Source organism: Prunus avium, chromosome 8, assembly GCF_965620075.1.
Source record: "Prunus avium chromosome 8, drPruAviu1.hap1.1, whole genome shotgun sequence".
Lineage (NCBI taxonomy): Eukaryota > Viridiplantae > Streptophyta > Magnoliopsida > Rosales > Rosaceae > Prunus > Prunus avium.
In genome coordinates this window covers 4,490,654-4,516,997 of record NC_142291.1, presented here as the reverse complement: position 1 = coordinate 4,516,997, position 26,344 = coordinate 4,490,654, and the positions used below count along the sequence as shown (strand labels likewise).

General features: G+C 35.7%; 1 protein-coding gene across 2 annotated transcripts; it reads right to left on the bottom strand.

The window, feature by feature from the left end:
* Positions 1-1,260: 1,260 nt before the first annotated feature.
* Positions 1,261-11,385, bottom strand: PTB3 (polypyrimidine tract-binding protein 3). 2 transcript variants are annotated; one of them, XM_021951037.2, is made up of 15 exons: positions 11,228-11,385; positions 10,591-10,658; positions 7,773-7,844; positions 7,601-7,677; positions 7,356-7,437; positions 5,000-5,123; positions 4,616-4,680; positions 4,463-4,512; positions 4,269-4,310; positions 4,126-4,177; positions 3,965-4,022; positions 3,865-3,878; positions 3,120-3,227; positions 2,899-3,042; positions 1,261-2,064 (listed from the first exon to the last, which is right to left on the bottom strand). In XM_021951037.2, exons 1-15 carry the CDS (start codon positions 11,358-11,360, stop codon positions 1,675-1,677), a joined length of 1,479 nt encoding a protein of 492 aa, XP_021806729.1. In that variant the 5' UTR covers positions 11,361-11,385; the 3' UTR covers positions 1,261-1,674. The 2 variants fall into 2 exon arrangements, with proteins under 2 accessions (XP_021806729.1, XP_021806730.1); XM_021951038.2 differs by having other exon boundaries at positions 3,983-4,022.
* Between the last annotated feature and the right edge of the window lie 14,959 nt (positions 11,386-26,344).

Below are 26,344 nucleotides of genomic sequence, written 5' to 3'. Positions count from 1 at the left end.
TTTAAGGATTGTTGAGTTTGGTCTTTGCTTTTACAAAATTGACAAGCAAACATAAAGCTATAAATCGTTACACAATTGGCATCTCCCTCAATTGAGCTGTGGGCTATTGCTCATAAGCGGTCATTGACCATTTGTGTGTTAGATTGCTTTCTTATAGTGTGCAAACTTAAGTGATTAATAGCAGTAATCTTTTTACCCGATCTCTTAGGTTTGATTCTTCACTTTCCCAACATCGTTTGATTAAAATAAAAAAAATAAAGTGCTTTCTTGAAGTGGATGATTAGAAATAAAGCTACACGAGTTATACTCAAAATTTGATATTCCAGTGAGATTTTCTACTACTGAAGCACACCCTAGTGATTGACAAAAAAAATAATAATAAATAAAGAACCACACCGTAGTGAATGCTACCTTACTCGGTAAAAAAAAAAAGGGTGTAAAAGTAAGGGAGGAAAATCAATTGAGAGTTTTTGTGGTAATATTGGGGTGGATGACGAACTTATTTATACCTATATATGCCTTCAATTTCTTCGAAAGTATCACACGCATCCTGATTGTATGATTCGAGGGATTCGAAAAATGTTCGCATGAAAACCCAGATGAAGCGTTCATGAAACGTTTTGAGTTTCAAATTAAAGATTGTATTGAGAAACACACAAGCGTGCAAAATTAGTGAATTTCGGTCAATGCATTGGGATAGAGTTCTATTTCTACTTACAATTTTTGTAATGAGCTGTATTTTTTATTGGAAGTTTGCAACTGGTTCTGTGCATATTTCCCATGTCTTTCAATTAATTCAAGGCAGAATTCATAAAAATGAGCCTAATTAGTGTAGTTTCTTAGACTATAATCTAATGTTTCTTTCAGTTAATTATGATCTATTGTAAAACTTATAAAACTGTTCCAAAAGAAGACTTATTTTAAATAGGGTACAGGTCATATAAGGAACAGTAGCTTCTTGAACTCAAAATCCTGGATCTCAACTGATTTTTAAAGCACCTGGACCAAAAACAAAACAGAAAAAACTGATTTTGAAAGCACAAAATCCAATGAGAGGCAAGCAAGAGATGAAAAGGCAGGAGAGAGAAGATGAAGAAGAAAGAAGCGAGAATTGGAAGAGGAAGTGGAGGAAGATGAGGGGGAAGAATGAGAGAGAGAGAGAGAGAGAGAGAGAGAGAGAGAGAGAGAGAGAGAGAGAGAGAGAGAGAGATGAAGGAAGAAGAGGGAGAAGAATGTGAGACAGCTTACAAGAGTAGCACATCAACAAATTGAGTGGAACATAAATGGCTATGGATTGAGAATACAACAGATATGACCCGATTAACCCGAATTACAAGCGATATACACAGAGATCCCTCTTCTGAAAAAGAAAAATAAAAAAGTAAAACTTTCCCTCTTCCTATGCTTCAAAACTTGGCATCTCTACGCAATGAGACCTAACTCCAATATGTAAGGAACCTAATAAATGATTTGATACAAGCACTGGAGATAATAAGACCATAAATGCTCAACGAACAGATCCCACCAACAGAATTGCAATCCAAAACACCATTACAAAGAAAAGAGACAGCAAAGAACACACCGTCAGCTCCACAAATATTTTTCCAATTATGAGGCCTTAACCCTGTTATGCTCTAGAGTCCTCGTCCCTGTTATTTCTGAACAATAACATTATCATATTCCCTGTAGCTGCGAAAAGGAGATTCGGATTATTGACCCACCGAGCGAGGTAGCATGCTTGCACACAAGAGCTTCAGTGGCCTGCTCCTCAGTTTCAAACAGAACCAACGCCTGCTTCTTTCCGTTCATCTCAAAGAGCTTCGTGTTTACAATGGTACCAATTTCCTCTAGGTGGTTCACAATCTCCTCTTCAGTGACTTCCTGGGGAAGAGAAGACAAGTGGATCATCTTTGTTGGTGAACAGCAATAGCGGTAGTTCTTTGCTGCATTACGATTGAAGCGGTTGAGATTTGAGTTCATGTATTCATGTGTGTCGGCACCTTGGGTTATATTCGGATGCTTTGAGAAGTTGACCTCCAATCGCTTCCCAAACAGGATTGCACCCTATGTCACAAATTTGTTATCGTATTGGTACCCAGAAAGAGCACAGCTTTTGTCACACTAAAGGCCCTCATAATAAGGTTTATGTTTTTGTTTTAAGTTAAAAGACAGAATAAAAAGATACGGGAGAACAGATATAAGATATGTGAGGAAGAAATGAGATAGAATACATTAAACTTAAACTGAGGGAAAAAAACTATTTAAGATTGTTTTTGGCATTTGGTTTTGGTTTTTATCTTATCATTCACGTACATTTTCTTCTCCCTCCTTCACATTTATGATCTGATTGCCCAATTTACTTCTCTACCTTTTAATTTAAAATAAAAACCAAAGTAAATAAACATGAACCAAAATGTTACCAGACTACTCAAAACCAAAGTTGAATTGCAACAAAGACTGCAGTATCCAACTTCTAACCAACGGTTTCAAGGACTTGGTCAAACATCAAAACCAATTATAATACATCATGCAGAATAATATGGGTCATGACGCAACTATCCACGTGAAAAAACTAATAATAATATTATGATATTAATACGAATAATGATTATGTTGAACCTACTTTCAAACCAGAAAACCAACAAACAAATGCCATGCATCTATAGTCAAAGCAGATACGGTCCATAACCAGCAAGTAACAGTGGGTCATCATGTGGATTTTGTAAAGACTCCACATAGTTAAAGTTTGCAATCACTTGCTGAAAAATAATTTCATTCTGTAGTGACAGTGAGATTGACATGCCAACACAATTTAATAAAAAAACCTTTTTCATTAAATCATAAATATAAAGTTATAAATACATTGTATCCTACAATATATAAGAGAAAAATACATACCTTTAGAAAGTGTACTGCCAGTTCGGACTGGAAGCCATCACCCATCTGGACAAGTGCATGGTCTGGTTTGTTTCGAAGAAGTTTAATTCTCACAATGTTTCCATATATGGAAAACAAGTTAAAAAGCTTATCCTCGTCTATTTTCTGAAATTAAAAATGCCAGCATGTCAAGAATCAATATAACAAGAAGGAGGAAGAGGAGGAGGAGGAGAAGAACTTACATCAGGATTGAGATTTGAGACAAGGACTGTACACCTGTCATTTGTCCCACTTATACCAGGAGGTAAACCTCCACCAAAGGCGGCCGCAATTGCAGCCGCATTAGCCATCTATATTGAAGGGGAAAAAATGTCAACTTTTTAATCTTTCGCATTACAATATGAGTACAAACACGAATACCAATAAGGAGCCACATATTAAAGATGAAGAAAATATCATGAAGTAGGAGCTAAAATCTTTCTTCAAAAACTGTGTAAAAGTTTCAACAAAAAATATGGCAATCATTTCAATTGACATAACAAGCCTCCTGGACACCTTGCTTCAACTGGTCCTTGTGTTCCTCAAATGGATCTCCCACTAGTTCTGATTTCCCAAAAGAAGTATACAAAGCGTTCCTCATGAACTTACAAACCAAAAATATACAGAAACCAGGGTTGCAATCCTCTTTATAAGGACCAATTAGGGCAAGGGCATGCAAAGGTATCTCCAAACAACATCTTATCTTAGGCCCCAAATGGTGTAGTATCTCAAATAACACAACAAGCACATTTAAAATGAACCAAACATGAACTGGCATACATACATAGCACAGATTCGGGAATATAGCATCAATCAGTCAATTTCAATTTTAAAAGAAGAAAAAACAAATCAGAGGCATCTTGAACATTCCACGCAACAGTGCAGGTAAGATCCTCCTGCTCAGAATTATCTCATACACATATTCACGACAGCCTGAAGAAAACCCACCTGCGGAAATCCAACTGAAACAGAAAAAAAGAACGTATTGATAAATGATTGTAGATCACAGGATTTCAATAAATAATATTCCTTAAGACAAATAAAGCACCTGCCCTGGCTCCAGTACCTTGAAGGCCATACACGCCTCCTGCATCACCATACCCAGGCTGCAGCACAAAGGGAACAGAAATATAAAACAGATGGCCTAGGGACAACTAAAGCAAATAACATAGGAATTTGAGATAAAAAATAAAACGCAGTACAACACACCTGCGGGGATCTTCCTTTCTGTTCTGAAGGCAAATTGGGGTTTGTGAAATCTCTAGGCAAAGGGAAAAAGAAAAATGATTCAGCACTAACAGCAGGATAATGTCAAAAAGATAAAACTGAGAATCCATTTGTTTCCAGCAAACCTTGAACGCTCATTATTGTAGTTCACTTGTAACTCGTCAAGGCTGGATTATGAATAAGAGTGATGAATAAATTAGTATCCTCAAATAGGCAATGAGAATATATATAGACACACACACACACATATATATATATAGGACCAATCTCTGCATACAGATGCAAACTACAATATAATGATAGAACATTTGAAACCTACTTTGAGAACTGAATGTCCAATTGACAGCAACCATCATAAATATTGCGTCCCTGTAAAGAGCAATGTGTTAACCCACAGGAAAACTAGGATACAGACTTCGAACAAAGCCTCCTTTTCAAGCTGACAAGCAATATGTGGATGTTTGAAGAATACCTGCAGTGCAGTTCTAGCTGCAACGGCACTCTGGCGTGACTGATACTGGATTAGGGCCTGAAAACCTACATGGTTCCACAAACAGGATGCAAAAGATAAAACAACAAATAAAAAAAACCATGCATTGTTTGTTTAGACTATGTGCCCTTTCTCACTTACAAGGCATAAGGCATGCATACAAAGGCGATACATATTGACTTAAGAAGAATTTGTTTCTAAGTACTAAACCACTGATCATGGAAAATTAAAGCAAATATGATATTTCCCACAAAAAACAAGCACATATGCAAACAGCATTGGATCAAGAGTCAACTTGAGAGTTGTAATCTAAAATAAAAGAAGCAGACTAAGAGAGAAAGAGGGAGAAAACTTGTAGAAGCTGACCAGCTGACTTCTGAAAAGTGACGATCTTCTCTACAAATCCATGAGGAAAAAACACTTGATGCAGAACTTCCACTGTTATAGGATATAGCATGTGATGAATTGTAACTAAGAGAATTCGGTTTGGCTGAGCATCCAGAGAATGTCCGACAGCAGACCAGCATATAGACAGAGGAGAGAGGAGAATAAATAGAGAAGTACAGATATAGAATGTGACAGATAAACTGATATTGAAATTAATATTTAACCACAATTAGGATAGAAAGGGCACAAAATATGCAGAAGAAAAAATGAAAGGATTAAGATCAGATATAGGGGCCAGTAAAGAAATCCAGAACAGGCTTGACTTATGTAATCTTTTACTATTTGCTTCATCCTAGAATCCAGAAAACCCCTGTAGACAATCTTCTAAATTTGAACAGTTATCATCAGAGCAAACTGGACAACCAAAAATTGATTACAATTTTGAAAAACTGGGAAATTTTATATTTAAAGAATTGAGGGCTCAACTAGAAGGCACTGTTTATACTTAATAAAGAGAATTACTTCGTTGTAGGTTATATGCTACATAGAGAAAAGGAATGGAAGAAAAAGAAAATTCTCTTATTCGGGTTACCGCACAATCTGTCCAATAAAATATGTATATGTATGCATTGCAGAAGATAAAAAAGTATTGCAGCCTTAATTTCATTTGGCCTGCAATGCTATACACCACAACTTAGTAAAAAAAAATAAAAAATAGAAGAAACACAGAAGTGGCCTCCAGAAAAAGTTCTAAATGCATCTCATGGGCATTTACAGAGGCACAAATGAAAAAGGAAACACATTAGGTTAAAGTGACCAAGGATTCAACAAGGTAAGCTCTGAGCATTACATCTGTCCTCGTACAGATTGAAAAGACTTTCTAATCTGTATTTTGACATAAGATCCTAAACAGTTAGTAGTTCAAAACCTGCAGATGTAATGTCACAGCCTAAAGAACCATTATTGCTGCACCCACCGATATAGGACCCATCGAATAATAATAAGAGAATCTATCTACAGTTGATATACCTGAGAACTATCTTAGCTTGAGTATTCAATGACAGTCTATCTATATACATATATACGAAATGTAACGCTTGATTAAGTTAGAAGTGACATCCTGAATCAGAGGAAGAATATAATTCATTACTCAACCATCAATTACAGCTGTGTCATAATTCCTAACATATGCTACTAACACAAAATAGATGGCTGTCAATGATAAATCAGCTAGTTCAAATTTCCAGAAATATCAGCACGGGTGAAAATTTTGGAAAATATAACTATATCGATGGCAATTTTGTTTAGAACATAGACATATTGAATAAGATTTTTGAAAATATTAAACCAATCAATTAAACAATTAAACTTCCAAAATAGCAATGTATACATAATTGAACATTTGAATATTAAACCAAAATAGCATAAGTTCAATTGTGCACAACAATGCATGTTGTGGACAGATACGACTTTAAAACATACATAAGGCCTAGTACTCTGATTAGTGCATTTATTGACGATGATATAATTAGAATATTGTCTAGGTCTTTCTTATATAGTCATTATACCACTAATTCTTGTATACTTATCAAACAAAACCTAAAATTAAAGTGAAAATGGAATAACATAACAAACTGTACAGTAATTTTTTAACTTGGGTGAATATATAAGAAAAGCTTAAAATAACGCAGTTTTATGGCTTAAATGTGTGCATCTTTGAACTTTTTTTTTAATTTTGAGTGAATACACAAGGTTGTTTTTTCTATTAAAGAATATATAAGCCCACTACCACAAATGCCACTTCCACCTGCATCAAATAATAAAGGTCTACTAGCCCACCATTTCCCCAGTAATCCCACCAGCCCTTTTTACTACATTACTATCCATCTTCTTAGGTACTCCCTACACAATTAATTAAACCACTTATGCACTGTCCAGTTTTGTTATTTAAGCCCAAAACCCTCTCTCACGCTACAGGACCTTCACCCTCTCCTTAATTTGCAGAGTAACAATGGCAGTGAACCCACTCTTTTTCTCACACTTATTTTTCTCTCTTCCAAGCCTCTGCATAACCCGATCTCAAACATCCATTAGCATTCAAAGCAAATCCAGATTTAATGGTAGCTGGGGATGGGTGTTTGGATTTCTTTTATACTAAAAACAAAAAACCGCTTGATTGAAAGGCAACATCTGGAAATATCAGGCCGATGTGTATTTATCTTCACCACTTGCTGTATTCAACTTGGCTCTAGTAGCGACAAGTAAAAAGTATTATTATCACCTGAAAGTGATTCACACTTTCCTAAAGACAATATCAGGCCTACAAGGTACCAACCTCATCTCCTCGTCCTTGAGCATTCTGATACATTGTCGTCAGTTCTTGATGTGATGAGAACTGGACATAGACATTCCTTCCCCTAGGAAAGTACAAATAGAGATTAAAAACACATAGGATAATAAAAACAAAAAATTGTTACTTTAAGCGCTCTGCAAATCACAATGATATTTACAAAGCATTCTCAACAGAGTGATTCAAAATAGTGAAAGAAAAAAACAAAAACAAAAAGCACATATTTATACCTTATTGCAGGTTGAACATTTCCATAGAATTGCAGTGCACTTACTGCAGCAGGAGTATCTTGCATTTGGATAAGAGCCTGAACAGGTGATTTGACATGAGACAAGACACATAAAACATAAATCCTCTACTTCTACCATGTGTTACTGATAAACAAATAGAAAAACAAAAAACCTGATTTTTTGCACGAAGCATCACAAGCTTAGTTATGACTCCAAATGGCTGAAATAGCTGAAGCAAATCATTCTGGTAGAACAACATAAGACGCATTAAAAATAGATTGATAGACATGAAAGCATAATAATCCCGAAAGAAATCTATCACATTACATGTAACAAATTACAGAATTAAGCTCTTTTAGAGAGAAAGGTAGTGTCCCCAACAGTACATGCTAAAATCTGTGGTGTCATTTCTCGTATTTCTATTGTCAAAACAATCTCTTGTCATTTAGTTTTTCAGTTTGCACTCAACTCCATTGATAAAGTTTCCTCCTTACTATTAAAAAAGTGCGCACTGCTTCGATTCTATACCACCATAAAACTTTACTTCTCAAAATTAGTAAATATACTACGAATAACCGACTGACTCACACAAAGCTGAAAAAATTGTAATATATGATGGTCTACAAATCTTAAGATTCTTTCTTACCTTTTCAAAACAATATATTTTTTAGATTTCCCTCCCTTTAGATATAGCAAAAAATCAATTTTGAAAAAATAATTCCTTTCAATTGTCCCAGAAACACCAAATTCAATAAAGCTTTATTATTTTCTGTCTGAGATGATATATGAATAAAAGTTGAACAAGATAAAATAGCACAAGAACATAAATTTCTTAAGACATTAATTCCACGGAAATTTTCTAAAATGGAATTCAACGTAATCATAATTGTTTTTATGTGGAACCCTACTTATTCTTGGATTAGTAGAGCTTTGAGGCTACGCAAATTAGTTTGCAACTCTTTCTGCTAGATTATGCAAGCCACTGGATCTACTAAGCACAATAGTTTTTTTTTTTTTTTAAAACCAAAACAAAACAAAGTGATGCTGACAATTGTATGCATTGTCTTCGTTATGATTCAAATATTAAAAAAATAATAATAACTTTAATGAGAGTTCCCTAAATTATTTAATTGATGTCAACATGAGCGACAAGGTTATAAGTTCAACTAACCCTTTATTTTTATAAGTTCAACCCATAATGAGACAAAAGGAACGATCATCCTGTTTAAGTTTATTCCCTTGGCTTGGTTGGCATAAGACGTTCTAAAGTAAATTGACTCGCTTTCCTGTTTATACCTCATAATTAACCAAACTTTCATCCTAATGGGGTTAATTCTTTTCATTTCTCCAATAAGTCAAATAATTGTGTAAACAAAACAAGGGCTAGAACCCCAGTACAGGCATAAATCTTGAACCCCATAAATCTTGCTCTAGCATTGAACCACCCCGAAAGAAGACTATAACTTAGTTCTTTAGCTATACAACTATAACTTCTTTTTCCTATAAATAAATAAAAAACGGGTTATTTCTCTCCTGCAAAGAGTCCACAAACCTGTCTGGAGGTTTCCGTCCAAACCAACACTACCAATTTATTGGAAAAGCAAACTTTCCCGTTGGTGACACCACCCAGGCAAGGAACAGAATGTGGCACTAAGTATTGTTTATTTAGAAACAAGGGGGAGGAGGGGTTGGGTGGGGGGAGATACCTTTGTAGATACACCTGCCAAACAAACATCAGCTTTATCAGCTGCTCAAAATGTTACTTTGACAGAAAACCTATCTTGGATGGCTCCCATCCATTCTACCCTATCAATGTCTCCTCTCCCCACCTTCACAACATAAGGGAAATCAAAGAAACAAGCAATTTCCTCCCCCTCTCTGCCATCAATTCTTAACAAAAACTAACTTTCCAGAACAGCTCGGCTCTTTGGCTGGTAGGACAAGTAGTCACTTACCCAACATCATACCAAAACTTACCCCAGAAAGGATCCAAACCGACCACAGTAGCCTCAGTTAGTCCAAAACGGTGACTCCCTCTAACATCTCTCCTCTCCCAAGACAACCTTCCACTACACCACCTCCCTCCACCATTTACCTCCATAACCGTTTTCGTGAGAAAGCTCTGTTAAGACCACCAAGCTCCCTAGGAAGGCAAACTATCCTTCATTACCTCCATATACATGAAAAAACAAAAAAGTTTCACCAACCCTGACCACATAAAGTCCCTTTGAAACTTCTTTAGCCTCCTAGCTACGGACACTTGCAATCTTGAAATCAGGAGATAAATTATAGCAAACTAGTGTTGTTATCAAAGAGTCCCCCCACCAGCCCCTTTCGATAGGAAGCTACTCTCCCAAGTTCCCAACTCTCTAGTCTCTTATTCAAACACTCAACAAGAGTGGATCCCAAACCAAACATTCTCAGTGTTAGTTCAAGATAGGAAATTGAAAAGCTTTATCACTATAAAATAGGCCTCTAAGTTGTTAAGTAAAACCGCAATACTGGGTATGTTAACTTATCTTTTGAGATTAAGCTTTTATACCTATAATTCACCTCCAAGTTGTTAAATGAAATGAGCCTCTTTAAATGAATCAAAATTTATCTCTCTCGCTGTCAGACCTTCTCCTATGATGCACGCCATAACCTCAACTCGTGAATTCAAAATCTTTACTTTGTAGCTTCCGCAACATCAATTAGAGAGACAGATGCTAGTTATCAGTTGTTCAAATACGAAAGCTAAGAAAAGATAAAAGGGAAACCACTTATAAGTTAATAAAGGTAATTACCATCAATAAACAAATAAGCATGCATAAAGTGTCATACATATCAATTCACTCTATGCTTCTCGGTGATCGTGAATTCAACCCAATTAATAGATTCTGACAATCACACAATTTTTGGCAAGCCAATGAAACAAGTATTAAATTTCAGAACATATAATAAGGGTGAGGAGGAATTCACATAGAAAACAGTGAATGACAGAAACATACTTCAGAAATTTCATGCCCCACATTTCGAACATGAATGACTTTAGAAGGTTCTGTCATCGTGGAAAACCCTGTAACAAACCCAACATAGCCAACTACATATTAGCATTTACAGGAACACCAAATCTCAAACTCAAGAGTCAGTCCTATATTCAAAATGCACGCAAAATAAATTGTTTTCTTGACTTCCCACTCATAGAAAAACACATTCTTAAGTTCAATAACAACACCAAATGCACCAGATAAATGACTTCAAATATCAACAATTCCCTTCAAAATACCAAAGAACTTTTTTTTCAAAGTAACAAGAACAAAATACTCAGGCTTTCTTCAGAGGGGTAAAAACAGAAGAAAGAAAGAAAGAACCAAAAAAGAAATGGTTTTGTTAAACAAAGCTTAGCTTACAAAACGAAAGAGAGCGTTTACAACTGAAAACCCTAAAGACCAGTTTGGTTGCCGAGAAGCCGGAGGAGAGAAATAGCTGAAGAATCAAACACGTCCAGTGACAGATCCCATTTTGGTTAATAGATTAAAAGTTTTCCCTCGCAATTTCTCTGCAACCAAACGCAGCGTACCTTCATCCAAATAAATATGATTAACCCTATCGACAATGAAAGGTAATAGAGAAGAAAGGGCTTGCCTGAGAGAGAGAGAGAGGGGGATCGAAGAAGGAGTGAACTCAAGTCAGGAGGACTGCAGGGATCGAGTGCTTGACATGTAATTTGCGATGTACAGACGATTAGATTCCAATACGCACAGCAAAGTACAAACATCCACCCATTGCCCTAAACCAGGATTTTTAACACGTGCGAGGCCAGTTTGCAGTCCTGGGACCCATTCACCAGTCACAGTTCCTATGATTTTTCGGTTTATCTTTCTGAGTTTTTATGAATTTATTATGAATTTGGGAAGGTAAAACATTGAAAATAACAATAAATTGATGAAAATGAAACGCGGCACCGTCTGAATGGTGCGCCACGTGACATTATCTTCGACAATGAAGCACCAAATCAATTTTTGACATAGGGAAATTGAAAATCAATATTTGGAGAAAGATAAACATTTTTCAACTTAAGAGAGTGTATTCAATTGGGATTTTAATAGATTGTAATTACAGGATTTATACATGTAAATAAAATGGCAACAATTACCATTATTTGGTTACATTTGTTGCCATGACAAAAGGCATTAGTCACCTTTTTTGACTTTTTTGGTGACTAAAAAGGCTTTTAGTCACATTTTTTGTTTTTTTTAGTGACTAAAGCTTTTAGTAACCTTCACAACAGTCACCAAATAATGGTAACTGTTGCCACTTTTTTTTTTTTTTTTTGTATTGTTAATATAATGAATTTCAGCATGATTTGTAATTATAGGATTTTACTTATGATTTTAATATATTGAAATTACAAGATTTACTTGTGATTTTAATAGATTGCAATTTCACTTAGGATTTTTTTGTATTCTCCAAAGTAGAATTGCCCAAAATGTGAATTGGATTCATATTAGCCACGTTCTCCCAAAGTGTGATTTTTCCTACTTTATGAACATTTCATAATAGAAATAAATGAAATTTTTTTGTTCTCTTCATTATTTAAAGATAATTTCTGTTTCTACGACTACATAACCAATTATTCATGACTGATTAGATCATGATGCAAAAAATATCCAAATACCAAATCCGACCTCTATAAAATTTCTTTAAAGTATAAGAAGCTCTTTGGGAGATCAAAGAAAGAATCTGTTCTTCTTCCGTAAAGGATTCTTTCAATAATTTAGAACCTAATCTTTTCAAAAAAGTTTGTACAGTACTTTTGTGTTTACAAGCCTTGTATATGCATCCAAGAGTTTGATCATGACACTGTCAACCACCAACATATCTGCTCAAATACTCACCCATTGTTTAAGAAAAACAAACAGAGAGATAAGAACATTCACAATTATGCTCCCTATTTCTTAGCTAAAATTTAGCTAAAAACACAAACAAAAAAAAAAAAGCTATTTTAGGAGCTCTCTAAAAAATTTCAACTCCAAACATACTCCATAATTTGGACAATTATAAATGCTTTACTTCTTTTTGTCATAAATACTTTACTTCTTTTTAAATTTAATTCTTGATTTGCAATAAAATGTTCATATTCAAATATTGAATATTCCCAAATAATAAACTACAAAAACAATTCTATGGTTTTGTGTTTTGCAAAATACCTACAGGGAAAAGAACTATAAAATAAAGAGGTGTTTGTGTGCTGCTAAATGTCTACAGTGAAAAGAATCGAAAAAAAATATTTGCTTGTGCTTTGCAAAGCACCTATAGCAAAAAGAATAGAAAAGATGGTGCATGACGTAGGTAGCGTGCAATAGAAAGGTGATTAAAAATATATAATGCAGAAAAAAAATGATAGAATTAAAGACATCATTAAATAAATGTTTAAAATAATAATAAAATATAGTAGCATTTAATTATAGGGAGTCATTATGAGCCCTTTTTCTCTTCTCAGATTTAGGAGCTCCTAGAGGTCTCCCTATTTTAGGAGCTGGATAAGGAGCGTGATTGGAGGTGGGTTTTTTCAATTCCTCCCTAAATTTTAGCTAAGGAGGTGGTTTATGGAGCCCATTGTGGATGCTCTAAGTCATGGTTGGCTTCAAAGCTCGCAATGGAAATTAGGCTAGTTGTTATCTCTAATTGTTTGGTGTGTCTGATTTTTTTTTTCTCAGAAATATGTACATTTTATATGGAAATTTCATACTTATAACATAACATAATTTACATCAATTTGCCCCAAGTAGACATGAATTGTCTGCCATTTACAAGCCCAAACTCAACAAGCTTTTATATCTTCAATTGATATAAGTCAATGAGCCCTTCATGGGTTGTGTCATCTTGTTTCATCCTTTGTTTGTTCATGCACAAGCTCTTTTTCAGCGACCACTTGTAGAAAAATGTGATCTTTTTGCTCTTGTTTTTATGCTTGTTAGGCCATCTCCAGCCATGGGCTATATCCCAAATATAGCCCTAAAATAATACAAAAACCATCTCCAGTCATGGGCTAAACAAAATTTTGGCCAAATTTGGAGGGCTACATTTGGCCATTTAGCCCTCCAACCAGGCCACATATAGCCCAGCTTTGGGCTAGGCCAAATTTCTAGTGGGACCCAAACATGTGCTTTTCAAGAACCCCATTAAAGCATGCTGAACCTTCTTGAATGTTGCAATTCGTACTGTATGAGAAAAAAAGTATAAAAAACTGTTGGTAAATAACCGTTGGATCAGACCTACACCACTCCTTTTTTAAAAAATAAATAAATAAATAAATAAATGTGGTCAGACCCTCAAATCTTTCAAGTGTTGTTTTTAAAAAAATTATAAAAAATTCTTGTTGATGACCGTTGGAGTTGAAACATTGAACCCATCCTTTTTTTTTTTTTTAAATGTCTTCACGTTTTTAGATGTTTGGTGTTGTTTAAAAAAATTATAAAAAAATTTGGGTCATGAGGCCATCTCCCAAATATAGTAGTTTAATTAAATTAAACAATATATAGTTGTGGAATGTATGAGTATTGTACCATAGTTTTTCTCAAAATAATAAAATATGAAGGATCCTAAAATATAGCCCTGCATGGCTGGAGATGGAAAAATTTAGCTCTACACTATTCTTTAAAAAATTAATATTTTGGGGGGCTAAATTTTTAGCCCTGGACTACATTTAGCCCTATGGCTGGAGATGGCCTTATTGAACTAGTTGGGACCACAACAGCTCAAGTATATGACTATCTTTATGCCTAAACCGACAGAACAAAACCGGTAATGAATGGTTTAGTTTGGTTTGATTTGGTTTTCATTTTAATTTTAGGTAAATCTGAACCAAATCAGGCCATTCATTTCTTATTGGTTCAATTGTGGTTTTAGGGTAAAACTAAACAATCCAGACCATGCCACGCCTAATGCTATTAAATAGAATCTAACAACTTATTATTTTCTCCTTCTTCAATTGGCCAAGATAAACACTCCTTCTTCTTCCTTCTTCTTATCACAGAGAAAACCCAATTAGAGAAACTCAACCCATGGCCTTGACAAAATCAAATTGCACATCTTTCTTCTTCTAAGCTGAAAATTAAAATTGCATTTTTTTTCGTTGGCTTTTGTAGATCTTAAACTTCTAACTTCTGGGAATTTTAAAAAAAAAAAAAAAAAAAAAACTACACCCAAAGATTGGAATTAGAGGACACAAAAATGATTCTCCCGTTAGTTGCTTTGAAATTTAAAAAAAAATAATAATTTCGTATCTTTTATCTATATCTATATATATAAAGCAAAAGGCAGAGAATGGTGAAACATTCAAAATACCAAAAAATGCCCTTGGTTTAATGCAAACATTAAGAATTAAAATTATTAACTAAATGAGGATAATATGGTAAATTCACACTTTTTCGTATTTAAAAAAATTAAAATTAAAAGAAATATCAGATAATGGATCCTATTTTTATGGAACACACTACCCATTATCTTTTTTAATTCTAAAATAAATTTTAATTTTAAAAAAAAAAGCCTCTCGCAGGCGCAGAAGCGCATGCTGAGAGGCTAGTTTTTAATATGAGAGAGTCCAAGAGAGATGTTAATTGGGTTTGAAATTAAAAGGAAAACAAATAGAAGACAAGGGAAAAAAATAGAAACGGGCATGGATTCTTTGTATGTATGTATATCCTCCTACATAGAAGATCAAGCTGAGTTCAATCATGGGGCTGCAAAAAAAAAAAAGGTTTCTTTGAATTCTAGAATGAGAAAATAAGGAAAAACCTTTTGGTTGTTCATGCGACTAAAAATAAATTGGAGCTTTCAATTTGTAAATTTAGGTTTTATGGGTTATAATTTCTGAATAAAAAGAAGAGAGATAAAATTGTTGGCTTCTGGTTGTCAAAATATTTTTCTTTTTTAAAATTAGCATAAGTGATGTGTTATTTCTTTTAGCGCTTGGATCATACTGTATTGAAGTGACAGTCTCGTATTAAAAATCAAGTAGATTCTAGTAAAGAAAATCCAAACATATGAGATTTTAATAAGCGAGTGAGAATCCATTGGTATTGTACCATTTATATAAATTATGAGGAATCTTACCTTCCTCTTTTTGTCTTCCTCATTCATATTGTGTCATGTGTATTCCACTCACACATAGATCAATGTATTTAATGCAAAGTAATAATATTTTTCTTATAAGGTGAATATAAGTGATTGCGTGAGAGAGAGAGAGAGAGAGAGAGAGAGAGAGTGAAGAGGGGAACTCAAGTCAGTACCGCAAAGATCGAGTGCTTGATATGTAAATGTGATGAAAACATGGCTTTTTTATCCGTACCAAAAGCCGAAAGCTACGAAGCTAAAATCAACAACTTACCAATCTTAGCAATGGAATCATTTTTATGGCACCCTTACTTATTAGTAATGGTAATAAGAAGAAAGGGAATGATTTCCATTCACGACTTCTCCTACGTTTACTTACACATAAAGAATCACTTAATACACATGTCTCACTTAAAATTAGGAATCGGATCAACTAGGAGGGGGTAGTTGATGCGATTCTTGCTTTAAGGGAATGAGTGGGGTGGAATAGAATGGAATGATTCCATTTGAAGGTCATTTTCATGTTTGGTTTGTAAATTTAAATTAGGAAAGCTCATTTATGGTCCATCATAGGCCATTCAAGAATTCCAAAATAAAATAAGTGGAAAGCTTGGGGATCACCATTTAGTCCGCGGCTCATGGGCCGAAGTGGTTAGCCCGAGGCCTTATGGGCCGAAGCCCAACATGTCTCATTCTTTTAAGCCCACTCTGCACAGTCCACTCTAAGATTGGGTAGGGTTTAGGCCAAGGGTTTGAAACATTGGGCAGCCCCGTGGCCCGACCTATTTGGTTATGTCCAGGGCCGCCATGTGTCCTGGCTCGTTTGAAACATTGAGCCGCCCCGTGACCCAACCCATTGGATGGGCCCCGGCCTTGACATTTGAAACCTTGACCTAGCCTGGCCAACCCCTAAAATTCAAAAAATCCCATAAGACTCGACCTGAGCCAGCCCGAACTCAAATATTTTGGGTCGGGTCCATTCCAATCCTTGATGCCGCCCATTTTAAGTTAAACATAATGGAGCCACCATTTCAATGTATCCTCATCAACACTTATAAGATCGAAATCAATCTCAGGCCTATAATGGGAATGATCTTTCTAATGTTAGGAATAACCTTCATTACCCACAAAAGAAGCTACTGGAAACATTGAATTTAAGGCTGCAATTTGATAGGAATTTTTTTATCTGACTATTGAATTTGATCTTTTATCTGACTTACTCTGATAGGAATTTTTTTATATCTCAATTTTGAAGTCAATAAAACAGCAGATAAAAGTCGCCATATATGTTGAGGTTTAAGGCTACAATCTGGATTGAGTTTTGAGTGACATCTCAATGAGGATGGAATTTCACATATGAAAGTATTACTGAACAAGTTAAGGATATAAAGTGCTTTTAGCTCTCTAATTTCCTTAGGAATCGATACATTGAAGATGTTGCACGAGAAGTCAACTGAGGTGTAGATAGTTAGAATCTTTACTAGTTCCATTTCTAGATCTTTGTTGGTAACAGCTACCACATCTTAATAGTAAACATTGGGGAACCTTATTACCTGAAATTGAGGGACGTGGTTGAGCACTAAAGTTGGATCATCTCCATTAGAGGTGTCAAACATCTTAGGCTGACCCAAGAACGGTATGAGTCTGGCCCTGATTAGGTAAGGCCTGACACAGTCAGACCCATATCTTTGGGCAGACCAAGATGTGGTAATTCGACCCCAGCTCGTTATGGACCGTGCCAACCAGTATAGAGCCCATTTATTAAAATAAATTTGCTTTTAAAGAAAATTAATACATAATTTTATTATACTTATATCTTAAATTTAAGTATATTTTCTCTAATAATAGATTTTAAAATGAATGCTTTCTTTATAAATAAAATAATGATTTTGTTCCTCAAGTTTCAATTCTTTAAACTCGAACAATAGTCTAGCCCTTTTCTATTTAAATGTACTTCAGAAAGAGCCATTGTCTTCTTTTTTTTTTTCTTTTTTTTTCCAAAAAATACCAAATCTTGTTAGTATATACATAATTGTCAAAAGATTGAAATGAAATTGTTAAAAAAAAAAATTGCAAAAAATTCAATATAGAAGTTGAGCTTGGTGTCGGCCCATATCGGCCCATTGAGTGGCCCGACACAAGCAGAACTAGGTCCTATATGGGCTAGGGCCACGGGCTCGGGCCGATTATTAAGTGGACCAACACTAAACAAGTTGGGCCAGCCCGACATGGCTTGTTTAACACCTTTAATCTCCATCAACCATAATTATTAGTCATGTTGTCAAGCAATCTTCTGGTATTTCTCACTAAAATGGTTGTCTGCAAGGTCAATAATTTGAAGCATTGGAATGGCTCCATAAGTTTTGGGACATTAAAAAATGTATGAGCTCAGGCCCCCCCGAACATTGGCCTAAACGGGCCGAGCCTTTTTTTCAAAGTCTTTTATAACATTTTGTCCCAAATTTTACACAATGTTTATAAAATTAACTTAATTCATAAGATGTGTAAACTAAAATAAGAAGTTTATTAATTCATGCTACATATTACATTATTTCAATTAAGTCTAAAATGAGGTTAGTAAGTGTATCACTATATCAACGGCGGACCAGGCCCGGCTTAGACGGGCTAGGCCACGAGCCAACCTAAGATTTCAAATCCTTGGCCCAACCCCTACCCAATCTTAGAGCGAGCAGGGGCGATTAGACCTGGGCTGACCCACTTGAGCCCATGAGTTGCGGGTCAAATGTTGATCCCTATCTTCCAACAAGAAAAGTATTCCACAACTGATCAAGCTTGGGTTTCAAAGGTTTAGGGTTAGGTAAAGAGACGTTGCATTGCACAGTGATCCCGAAATGATCCCGTGAAACTTATTACTTGAAAGAGAGAAGAACCTAGTGTGAGTAAGCACCGATGACAAGTTGTATGTTAAAGCTGAAATTATTTTTTGGAGTCATATATGTAAAATGCAAATGATTGGAGAATTGTGATTCGTCCTTGAAACTGGTTGGAATGAAGGTCAAACACAAGCAACTTAGAAGTAAGATTGAGAAAATGGCCTTCTAGAGTTAGTTCAAAAAGACTACCGAGCCTCCAAAAAGAAAGATTGAGTTCAAAAAGAGTGATGCTATTTCCACCCACCTTATAAGCCGAGTGAACCCCAGCTGTTGCCAAAAGCTGACGCAAAAGTCACTAACATCATTACACTTTTGGGCAAGTTATAAACATACATTAGCAACAACAAAAAAATGATCATAATCATTAAAAAAATTTAACATAACATAAGCATACATTAACCAAAAAAAAAAATGTTGTTTTCAAAGTCTAGTCCAAATTTTATTTTATTTTGGTTGAAATGTTCAGAAAAAAATAACTAACATAATATAAACATGCATTAACACAAAATAAGTTAACAATGAAAAAAATTAGCACATAAACTAAATTACATCATAAATAGAGCCTCGAGTATAAAGCTCTCCATTGTGGAGAAGATAATTTTAGGGCCCGGAATATTCAATCGGAGCTTTAAATGGGTCTTCATCCACCATTTTTGGAGTCCCATTTAGGCACTACCATTGGGCTTTGCCCTTATAGCATCTCCAGGAGAGTCTCTAAATTTTAGCCAAATTTTAGCTAAAATGGCTAAAAAGCTATTATAGCAAACTACTTAAAAATATTGCCTCCAGCAATGTTCTCTATTTTGGCTAATTTCTAATATTTTATTATTTCTTAAAATTTAAATATTTTAGTAACTAAAATTAAAAGTTCATTACAAAATCAAAAAGTAAGAGGTGAGAGAGGGTGTGGGCCTAGGGAGAGAGAAGAGGAAGAAATGGAGAACCATCAATTTCTCTCTCATCATCTCTAAATGTAGAGAGTCACCAAACTCAAATAGTGAGTTCTCCAAAATGAAGAGTTAGATAGCAAGTCTGCTGAAGCTACGTTTTGCCCTCATTCTCACCAAAATTGGTAAGGATCAGAGTATAACAACTATGCTGGACATGCTCTTAGTAGTTGAGATATGGAGAGAGAGCTGGACTCTGGGATTCAATAATTTTCAAGAATTCCTTTAGTTGTAAAAGTGTCATTCATGATGTAGGGAATTGTAGGTCTATGCTGTAATAATTATGGCCTTGGTTCATAAATAAAGGTGAAAATGTACTTGAAACTTTGCAACTTTATAATCATCCACCGTGTTGATTTTTCCGGACCCAATTTTAAATTCGTTGTCCATAAGCATTTTCATGCTTCAACGGAAGAGGAAAATGGGTAGGCAAAATATACCTACTCTTCAGCATCTCTAAGAGAAGAGGCAAAAGAGTAGGCAAACCTCATTTGCCTTAACACATCAGCATTTTCATGCTCCAGGGGAAGAGGCAAATGGGTAGGCAAAATATACATACTCTCCCCAACAAGGCAATTTTGCCTACTTCAAAGTGAAGAGGTATATTGGCCCTCACTTGCATTTTATAATAATATATTATCTCCTCTCTCTCATCCACTTTCTATAAAATATAATTGTAAGTGTAAAAGATAAAAATAATATAATAATGGTTTGTAGACTTGCATTGCCTAGCTAGTCCCTTGGAGTGACCAACTTTTTTCATGAGGCAAATGGGTAGGCAATATGCCAACTACGTTGTTATAGTACAATTTTGCCTATTTCATTTGCATACTCCCTTGGAGATGCTCACAAGGCAATATTGCCTACTTCAAAGTGAAGAGGTATATTGGGCCCCACATATTTTGATTATTATAAAATACAATTTTCTTTTGCTTTTTTGTGGTGGGCAAAATGAGGTAAATGTAAAAGATTAAAATAAATAATATAATATTGTATTGCCTAGTTTATTTGCCTAGTCCATTGGAGTAAGTAGTTTTTTTTCCAAAAGGCAATTGAATAGGCAACATGCCACATCAGTCTATATTAGGGCTGGACATCAAAACTAGAAAACTGAAACCAAACCGAAACCGTGCCAAACCGTGTGAAACCCCGACCCTATTTTTATTGTCCATTTAAATTATTTAATTATGAGATTACAATTTTGCCCTCGGGGATAGGGTTATTTTGGTCACTTTTTAATCTGGTAGGATTTTGGGGAATTGAATGGTACCATGACGTAGATCGCTTCGATACGAGTTTGTAGACACGTAGTGGGCTCAAATCGGAGTTGTAACGAAGAAGTTACGATTAACAGAAGTGCAGTGGCACAATTGTAAATATTTTGAAGTTGGTTTTTAAAAATCAGATTTCTCTCTCTCTCTCTCTCTCTCTCTCTCTCTCCCCTGATATTTTCCTCTTCGTGCGACAACATCCCCCCCTTTGTAACAGCCGGCCACATTTTGGCCAACCACCAAATCTAACGGGGCCGATACCAAAAGAACCAGCGCACCTTCCTCTTCCCGACCTACCCCACCTCGGACGAAACCCGCCATCACCATCGCTGAAAAACACAGAAAATAGGCCGAATTTTATGTAAACTTTCTGATGTTCGTTTCGACGATTCCGGCCACCAAATTTGTCGATCTAGGTATGCTTTACCATCCTCTCAACATGTTCTAGCTGATGGTTGGGTTGATTAGGATCAATTTTTGAGTTTTGAAACCTGATTTATAACTTAAAGTTTTGGCCAATTTAGGCTTGAAATTCCGGCAAGTTCCAGTCACTTTTTGGCCATGGTCCAAGAACAAAAGTTGCTCCACTCGTTGTCCTAATCATGGTATAGGTATTGATGGGTGTTTCAAGAATTTTCCTATCGCCGAAATTTCTCAAGACACCTACGCACTGCAGGCGCGTGGGCCTTGTTTTGGTCCTAAAATGATCCTCATGTCGTCCCGAGCACGACTGTATGCTCGGATTTGAATTTGATTATCGTTTGACAGTCGATTGGATTTACACATATATCCGGGTTCGATATGTTCGGACTGTTGGATCAACTCCATTTTCAAATATGTTGATCTAGAAACCTCTAGGATCGTGTAGAAATTCGCAGATCAAGAATCGAAGTCTCGGATGCTTCGATTCAATGATTCAAAGTTTGCTTTAAGCGATAACTGTCCGATCGTGCGATCGCTAGTGATCTGAATGTTCGATTCAGACCAAACTTTCAGGACATGTATAATAAACCTAATTGAACCCATAGGAACTTTCGGATCGGAAATCGAAGGTCGTGGGCCCCACAGCCCGGTTGACCAAATTTGGAATGTTTGACCTCTTGATTGACCGAGCGTCTTCCGAGGTTATTCCACCATTCAGAACACGTAGTTGGACCTTAGGAACTTCTCGTTCGTCGTACACACACTTAAATCCCGGAAAAATTAGGAATTTATCTTAAAGTTCTCATTCGAAGCGCTTTATTTTAATCTAGTTCTCGTGTCTTTAAATAGGTACTCTGACCTAGCGTACGCAGCAGGCGGGACCCTCTCAGGATCAAGCAGCGTGGGACTATCTGTTAGTGGACTTTGTTTTTAAACTATAATCATTATTTACAAGGATGGGAAAAATATGCATAATGATTTCTTGATTATTGAGTTATTAGTTATTTAAATGCTGAATGCAATATTTTTATGAAAGTAAATGAAGTATATTAGAATAATTGCGGATTGTGATTATTTTGGAATGAATATTTATTCTTGGATATGTGTTGGGTATATGGGGTTGTTAGAAAGAGTTTATGAAATGTGGATTGGGTTGTGGTTTTAGTCAGTTTTGAGTGCTATTAGCACTACCCTATGTACCTCTCGGGATTTGGAAGTTATGAATTGGATATATGGAAACTCTTCGGATACTTAGATATGTTGGAACTCGGGCACCCTTGACGGGGTGTTTTGTAGCCCCTTAGCGGGGTTAGTCTGCGCTCGTAGGACTTGTCACAAGCATACGAGTATTGAGGATTCTACTGTACATGCTAGTGAGCCCAATCCCCAGTTGGACGGCTCGTTCCCTAGCCACATGGTCAATTGAGGATTCTTCCATGTGGACTAGTCAAACAATCCCCTAGTTGGATTGTTTCCCCAGTACAAGTTTAGTATATATATATATACCTATCCTTTCATTATTCTTATTTGTTGGTGAGGATACTTCCTCACTTGTTGTGCCAATAGGCACGCGTTTCGAGAGATTAGTTGGGAAAGGTTTTGGAATGGGATTGGTGATGGTATACTATTATGAGATTACGGATTTCACTATGGTTTTGCCCTAACTATATATACATATATGGCTACATCGGTTTGAATGCATATTGCTTTCTACATCGTTTTCTAAACGGTAGGGTTATTATATGTTGTTTTCAAAGATAACAAACTTTGTTTTTGCACACGTTTTCTGTTTTGCGCCCCCGACAATATATAGTCTTGAATCGAGTGGTCGTATCAAGTCGTGAACTCCGAGCCCGAGCTTGTGTAGGGAAAAATTTCATCTATTTTTATTTATGCCGAACTTCGTTTCGTTGTAAACTGAATTCTGTTATATATGCTATGTTATTGCCCGTGTTATGGTTGATTGTAAGGCCGAAGGCCTATTATGTAAATTGCATGTTATTATTTTGTGCATGCTGCCAGATGAGATTTATAAATGTGTTTTTAACAAGTTGAAAATTTTGGGAAATATTCATTTTTCAAGGGAGACTTTGCCGAAATTTCGGCAGAAAGTCTCGTCCCTTTTTAGTAAGTGTGCCCGGCATTGGTATGATGTTGGAAATATCACAGGATTCGTCTTGGATTCCGAGGAATTCGGGGACAGTCCTGTCAAACCTTGCCAATCTCATATTGTGTTGTTCAATGTTGTAGTGTAAACGGTATGATACCATATCATACCGTTTTTGTTTGACACGACACCGGTTTCATATTTCTTGTACCGTTTGGTGTCATACCGTACCGAATAGTGTCAATCTTCTCTATTTCTTTATTCTTTTTCATTTTCTCTCTCTTTCTTTCCGATTATTTAATATCTCCCCTCCCCTTTTTAATATTATTTTTTCTCTCCTCTCTCTCTCTCTCTCTCTCTCTCTCTCTCTCTCTCTCTCTCTCTCTCTCTCTCTCTCTCTCTCTCTCTATTTATATCTTTCTTTATTATTTTTCCTTTCTTCTTCATCTCTTCTTCCTCTCTTCCTCTGTTCTTTCTTCCCAGGCGCCCTCCCCACTCCATCCCCATATATCTTCGCCCTTTTTTAATTTTTTTTCCTATCTACTTCTTCTTCCTCTCTTCTCTACAAACACTCTCTCTCTCCCTTTCTTTCTTCTTCTTCTTCTTCTTCTTCTTCTCTCTCTCTCTCTCTCTCTCTCTCTCTCTCTCTCTCTCTCTCTTCTCTTTCTTCTTTCCCTCCCCGTCACTTTCTTTCTCTCCATTACTATCTTTTTTTTTTCTCTCCTCTCTTTTTTCTATCTCTGTTTCTTTTTTCCTCTCTTTCATCTCAGTTTTTTTTCTCTTTTCAAATCTCAGTTTTTTTTTTCCTCTTTTTCATCTCTGTTTTTTTTTTGTCTTTGTGCATCTTTCTCTTTTTAAGTTTGAAAATCTTGGCTATGAAAATTCCATTCAGCAATAGTGGTACCGAAATGGTACCGTGTTATATCGAAACCGATCGGCTCCGGTATGATTCGGTACCAAAAAACAAAAACACCAATCCCGTACCCATACCGTACCGTGTTGTTTGAAAATTCTGATACCAGAAGCGAGATGTGGTCAATACCTTACCATCTCGTGCCCATGCCTAGTCTATATAATACACTTTTGCCTACTTCGTTTGCCTATCCCTTTGAAGATGCTCTAAGTAGTCAAGTTTTGTCTTTCATGTGTCCTAATAGAACAAGAGTATGGCCTTTCAGGGTCGTTTGGTACGGTGGACTGACATGGACTGGACTAAATCCTGGGACTCTCTCAGATTAGCTCGGATTGGCCTAAGCTGGATTAAGTCCTGACCTACGTTTGGTGTTGCATCGGACTACAAAGCTGGATTGTAAAAATAGTGAAGACCTATGTTTGGTGCTGTGTCGGACTAAAAAATAATTATTTTATATTTAAAAATAATAATTTTTAAATAATTAAATGTAAGTTTTTTTGTTATTGGAATTACCAAATTGACATATACATTTCTTTTCCTCCAAACCAAATTGACATGTACATTTCATATATGCAAAAGTTAGAAATTCTTCATATATACCAAAGTCATCTACATGACTCAAAAATTAGAGGTTCAGTTCACTACACACAATTCTACCATTAAAATAATTATTTAAATATTTAAAATTCATTAGAGATTTTGACCTAAAACTAAGTAAATGATGCAAAGAAACCAACGAAAAATGTATAATTTATTAAATAAAAAAATTATAATATTTTAAAAGCTAAAACTATCTTTATCTCATGTCTTTCTTCTTTTTTCTTCCTTTTTTTCCCCTTTTTCTTTTTCTTCTTCCTTCCTAGGCCCCCTTTCTTTTCTCTTTCTTCCTCCCGATCTCACTCTATGGTTCTCTCTTTTTTTCTCCAATATTGATACAATGATATCCTTCTCCTTCTCTCTCCTTTTCTGTCTCCCCCTCCCAACCTTTCTCTGCCTCCTCATCATTTTCTCTCTCTTATTCCCCTTTGAAGTAACAGATTTTCATCTCCTTTGAAGTCACAAATCTCCATCTGATTTCATTGAGCCATGGTTGATGGTTGATGATTTTTCAGAGGGTTCAATTGGGTTTGACAGTGGTGGTTGAATTTGGGTTGAATTTGGTTTTGGTTCCACTAGATTTGAATTGGTGGTGGTTGATTCGAGTGGGTGGGTTTGAATTGGTGGTAGATGGTTTGAGTGACTGGGTTTGACGACTATCTGTGGTGATTTTGATGGTTTGGCTGGGGATATGGTGGTGACAGTTCTAGGTGAATAAGAAGAAGAAGTTGGTTATCATCGGACTCGCCTGCTCTATTTAGCAAGCTCGCTATTTTGCGAACCATGTTTCAAGCTCGTTATATTGAACGAGCAAGTGAGGCAAATTTTTTACTGTTAGACTATTTAATTTCATTTAAGTTAGTCCCCTCTTACCAAACATGAATTTTTAAGTGTTATTTAACCCAATCCAATATAGTGAGGGGTACCAAACATGCCCTCAAAAGTTCACTTGTTGCCAATATACTCTTTATGTAGGTAGAATTTAACGTACTTTTTCTGACACCAAAGCATTACTAATGAGTAACATGGATATTATATTTCTTTTTCATAAGGTGGTGCATTGAAATTTGAAGGATGGCGATGAGATGTTGATCTTCTTCTTATAAACATAACTACTAATTCTCTTAAAGGGGCATGGGCTGGTGAGAACAAAAACATTTACCAACTGAATGAACCGCTAATATTGAGGGTGGTATGCAGCTTGTTGCATTACGTGCACTTTTGGCATCTTTCCTTTCTTCATCTTGTGTTCACCCCTCTTACTTGATCTTTACTTTTTTCTTTTCTTTTTGTCAAACGATATAATAGGTGGATTACGTGAGTTGAAGGGTTTTTTCTAAGTCTTTAGAAGTTATTTTACAAAGGGGTAAATTTATATTTAAAATTTTGAAGATAAGGTATGTAGGAAAATATGACGGGGTGGAAATAGCATTATTAAAAAAAATGGGACAGAAAGTTGGAGTTATCTAAAGCTCAGGGGTGTTTTGGTCAT

Bases quoted from the DNA above. Each gene is read 5' to 3' on its own strand.
- PTB3 (XM_021951037.2), bottom strand. From the start codon at position 11,360: ATGTTTGTACTTTGCTGTGCGTATTGGAATCTAATCGTCTGTACATCG. The intron at 7,438-7,600 runs GTATAAATATGT...GTACTTTCCTAG, and splicing joins AATGTTCAACCTGCAATAAG to GGGAAGGAATGTCTATGTCC. The intron at 4,311-4,462 runs GTAGGTTTCAAA...TTCATAATCCAG, and splicing joins TTGGACATTCAGTTCTCAAA to CCTTGACGAGTTACAAGTGA.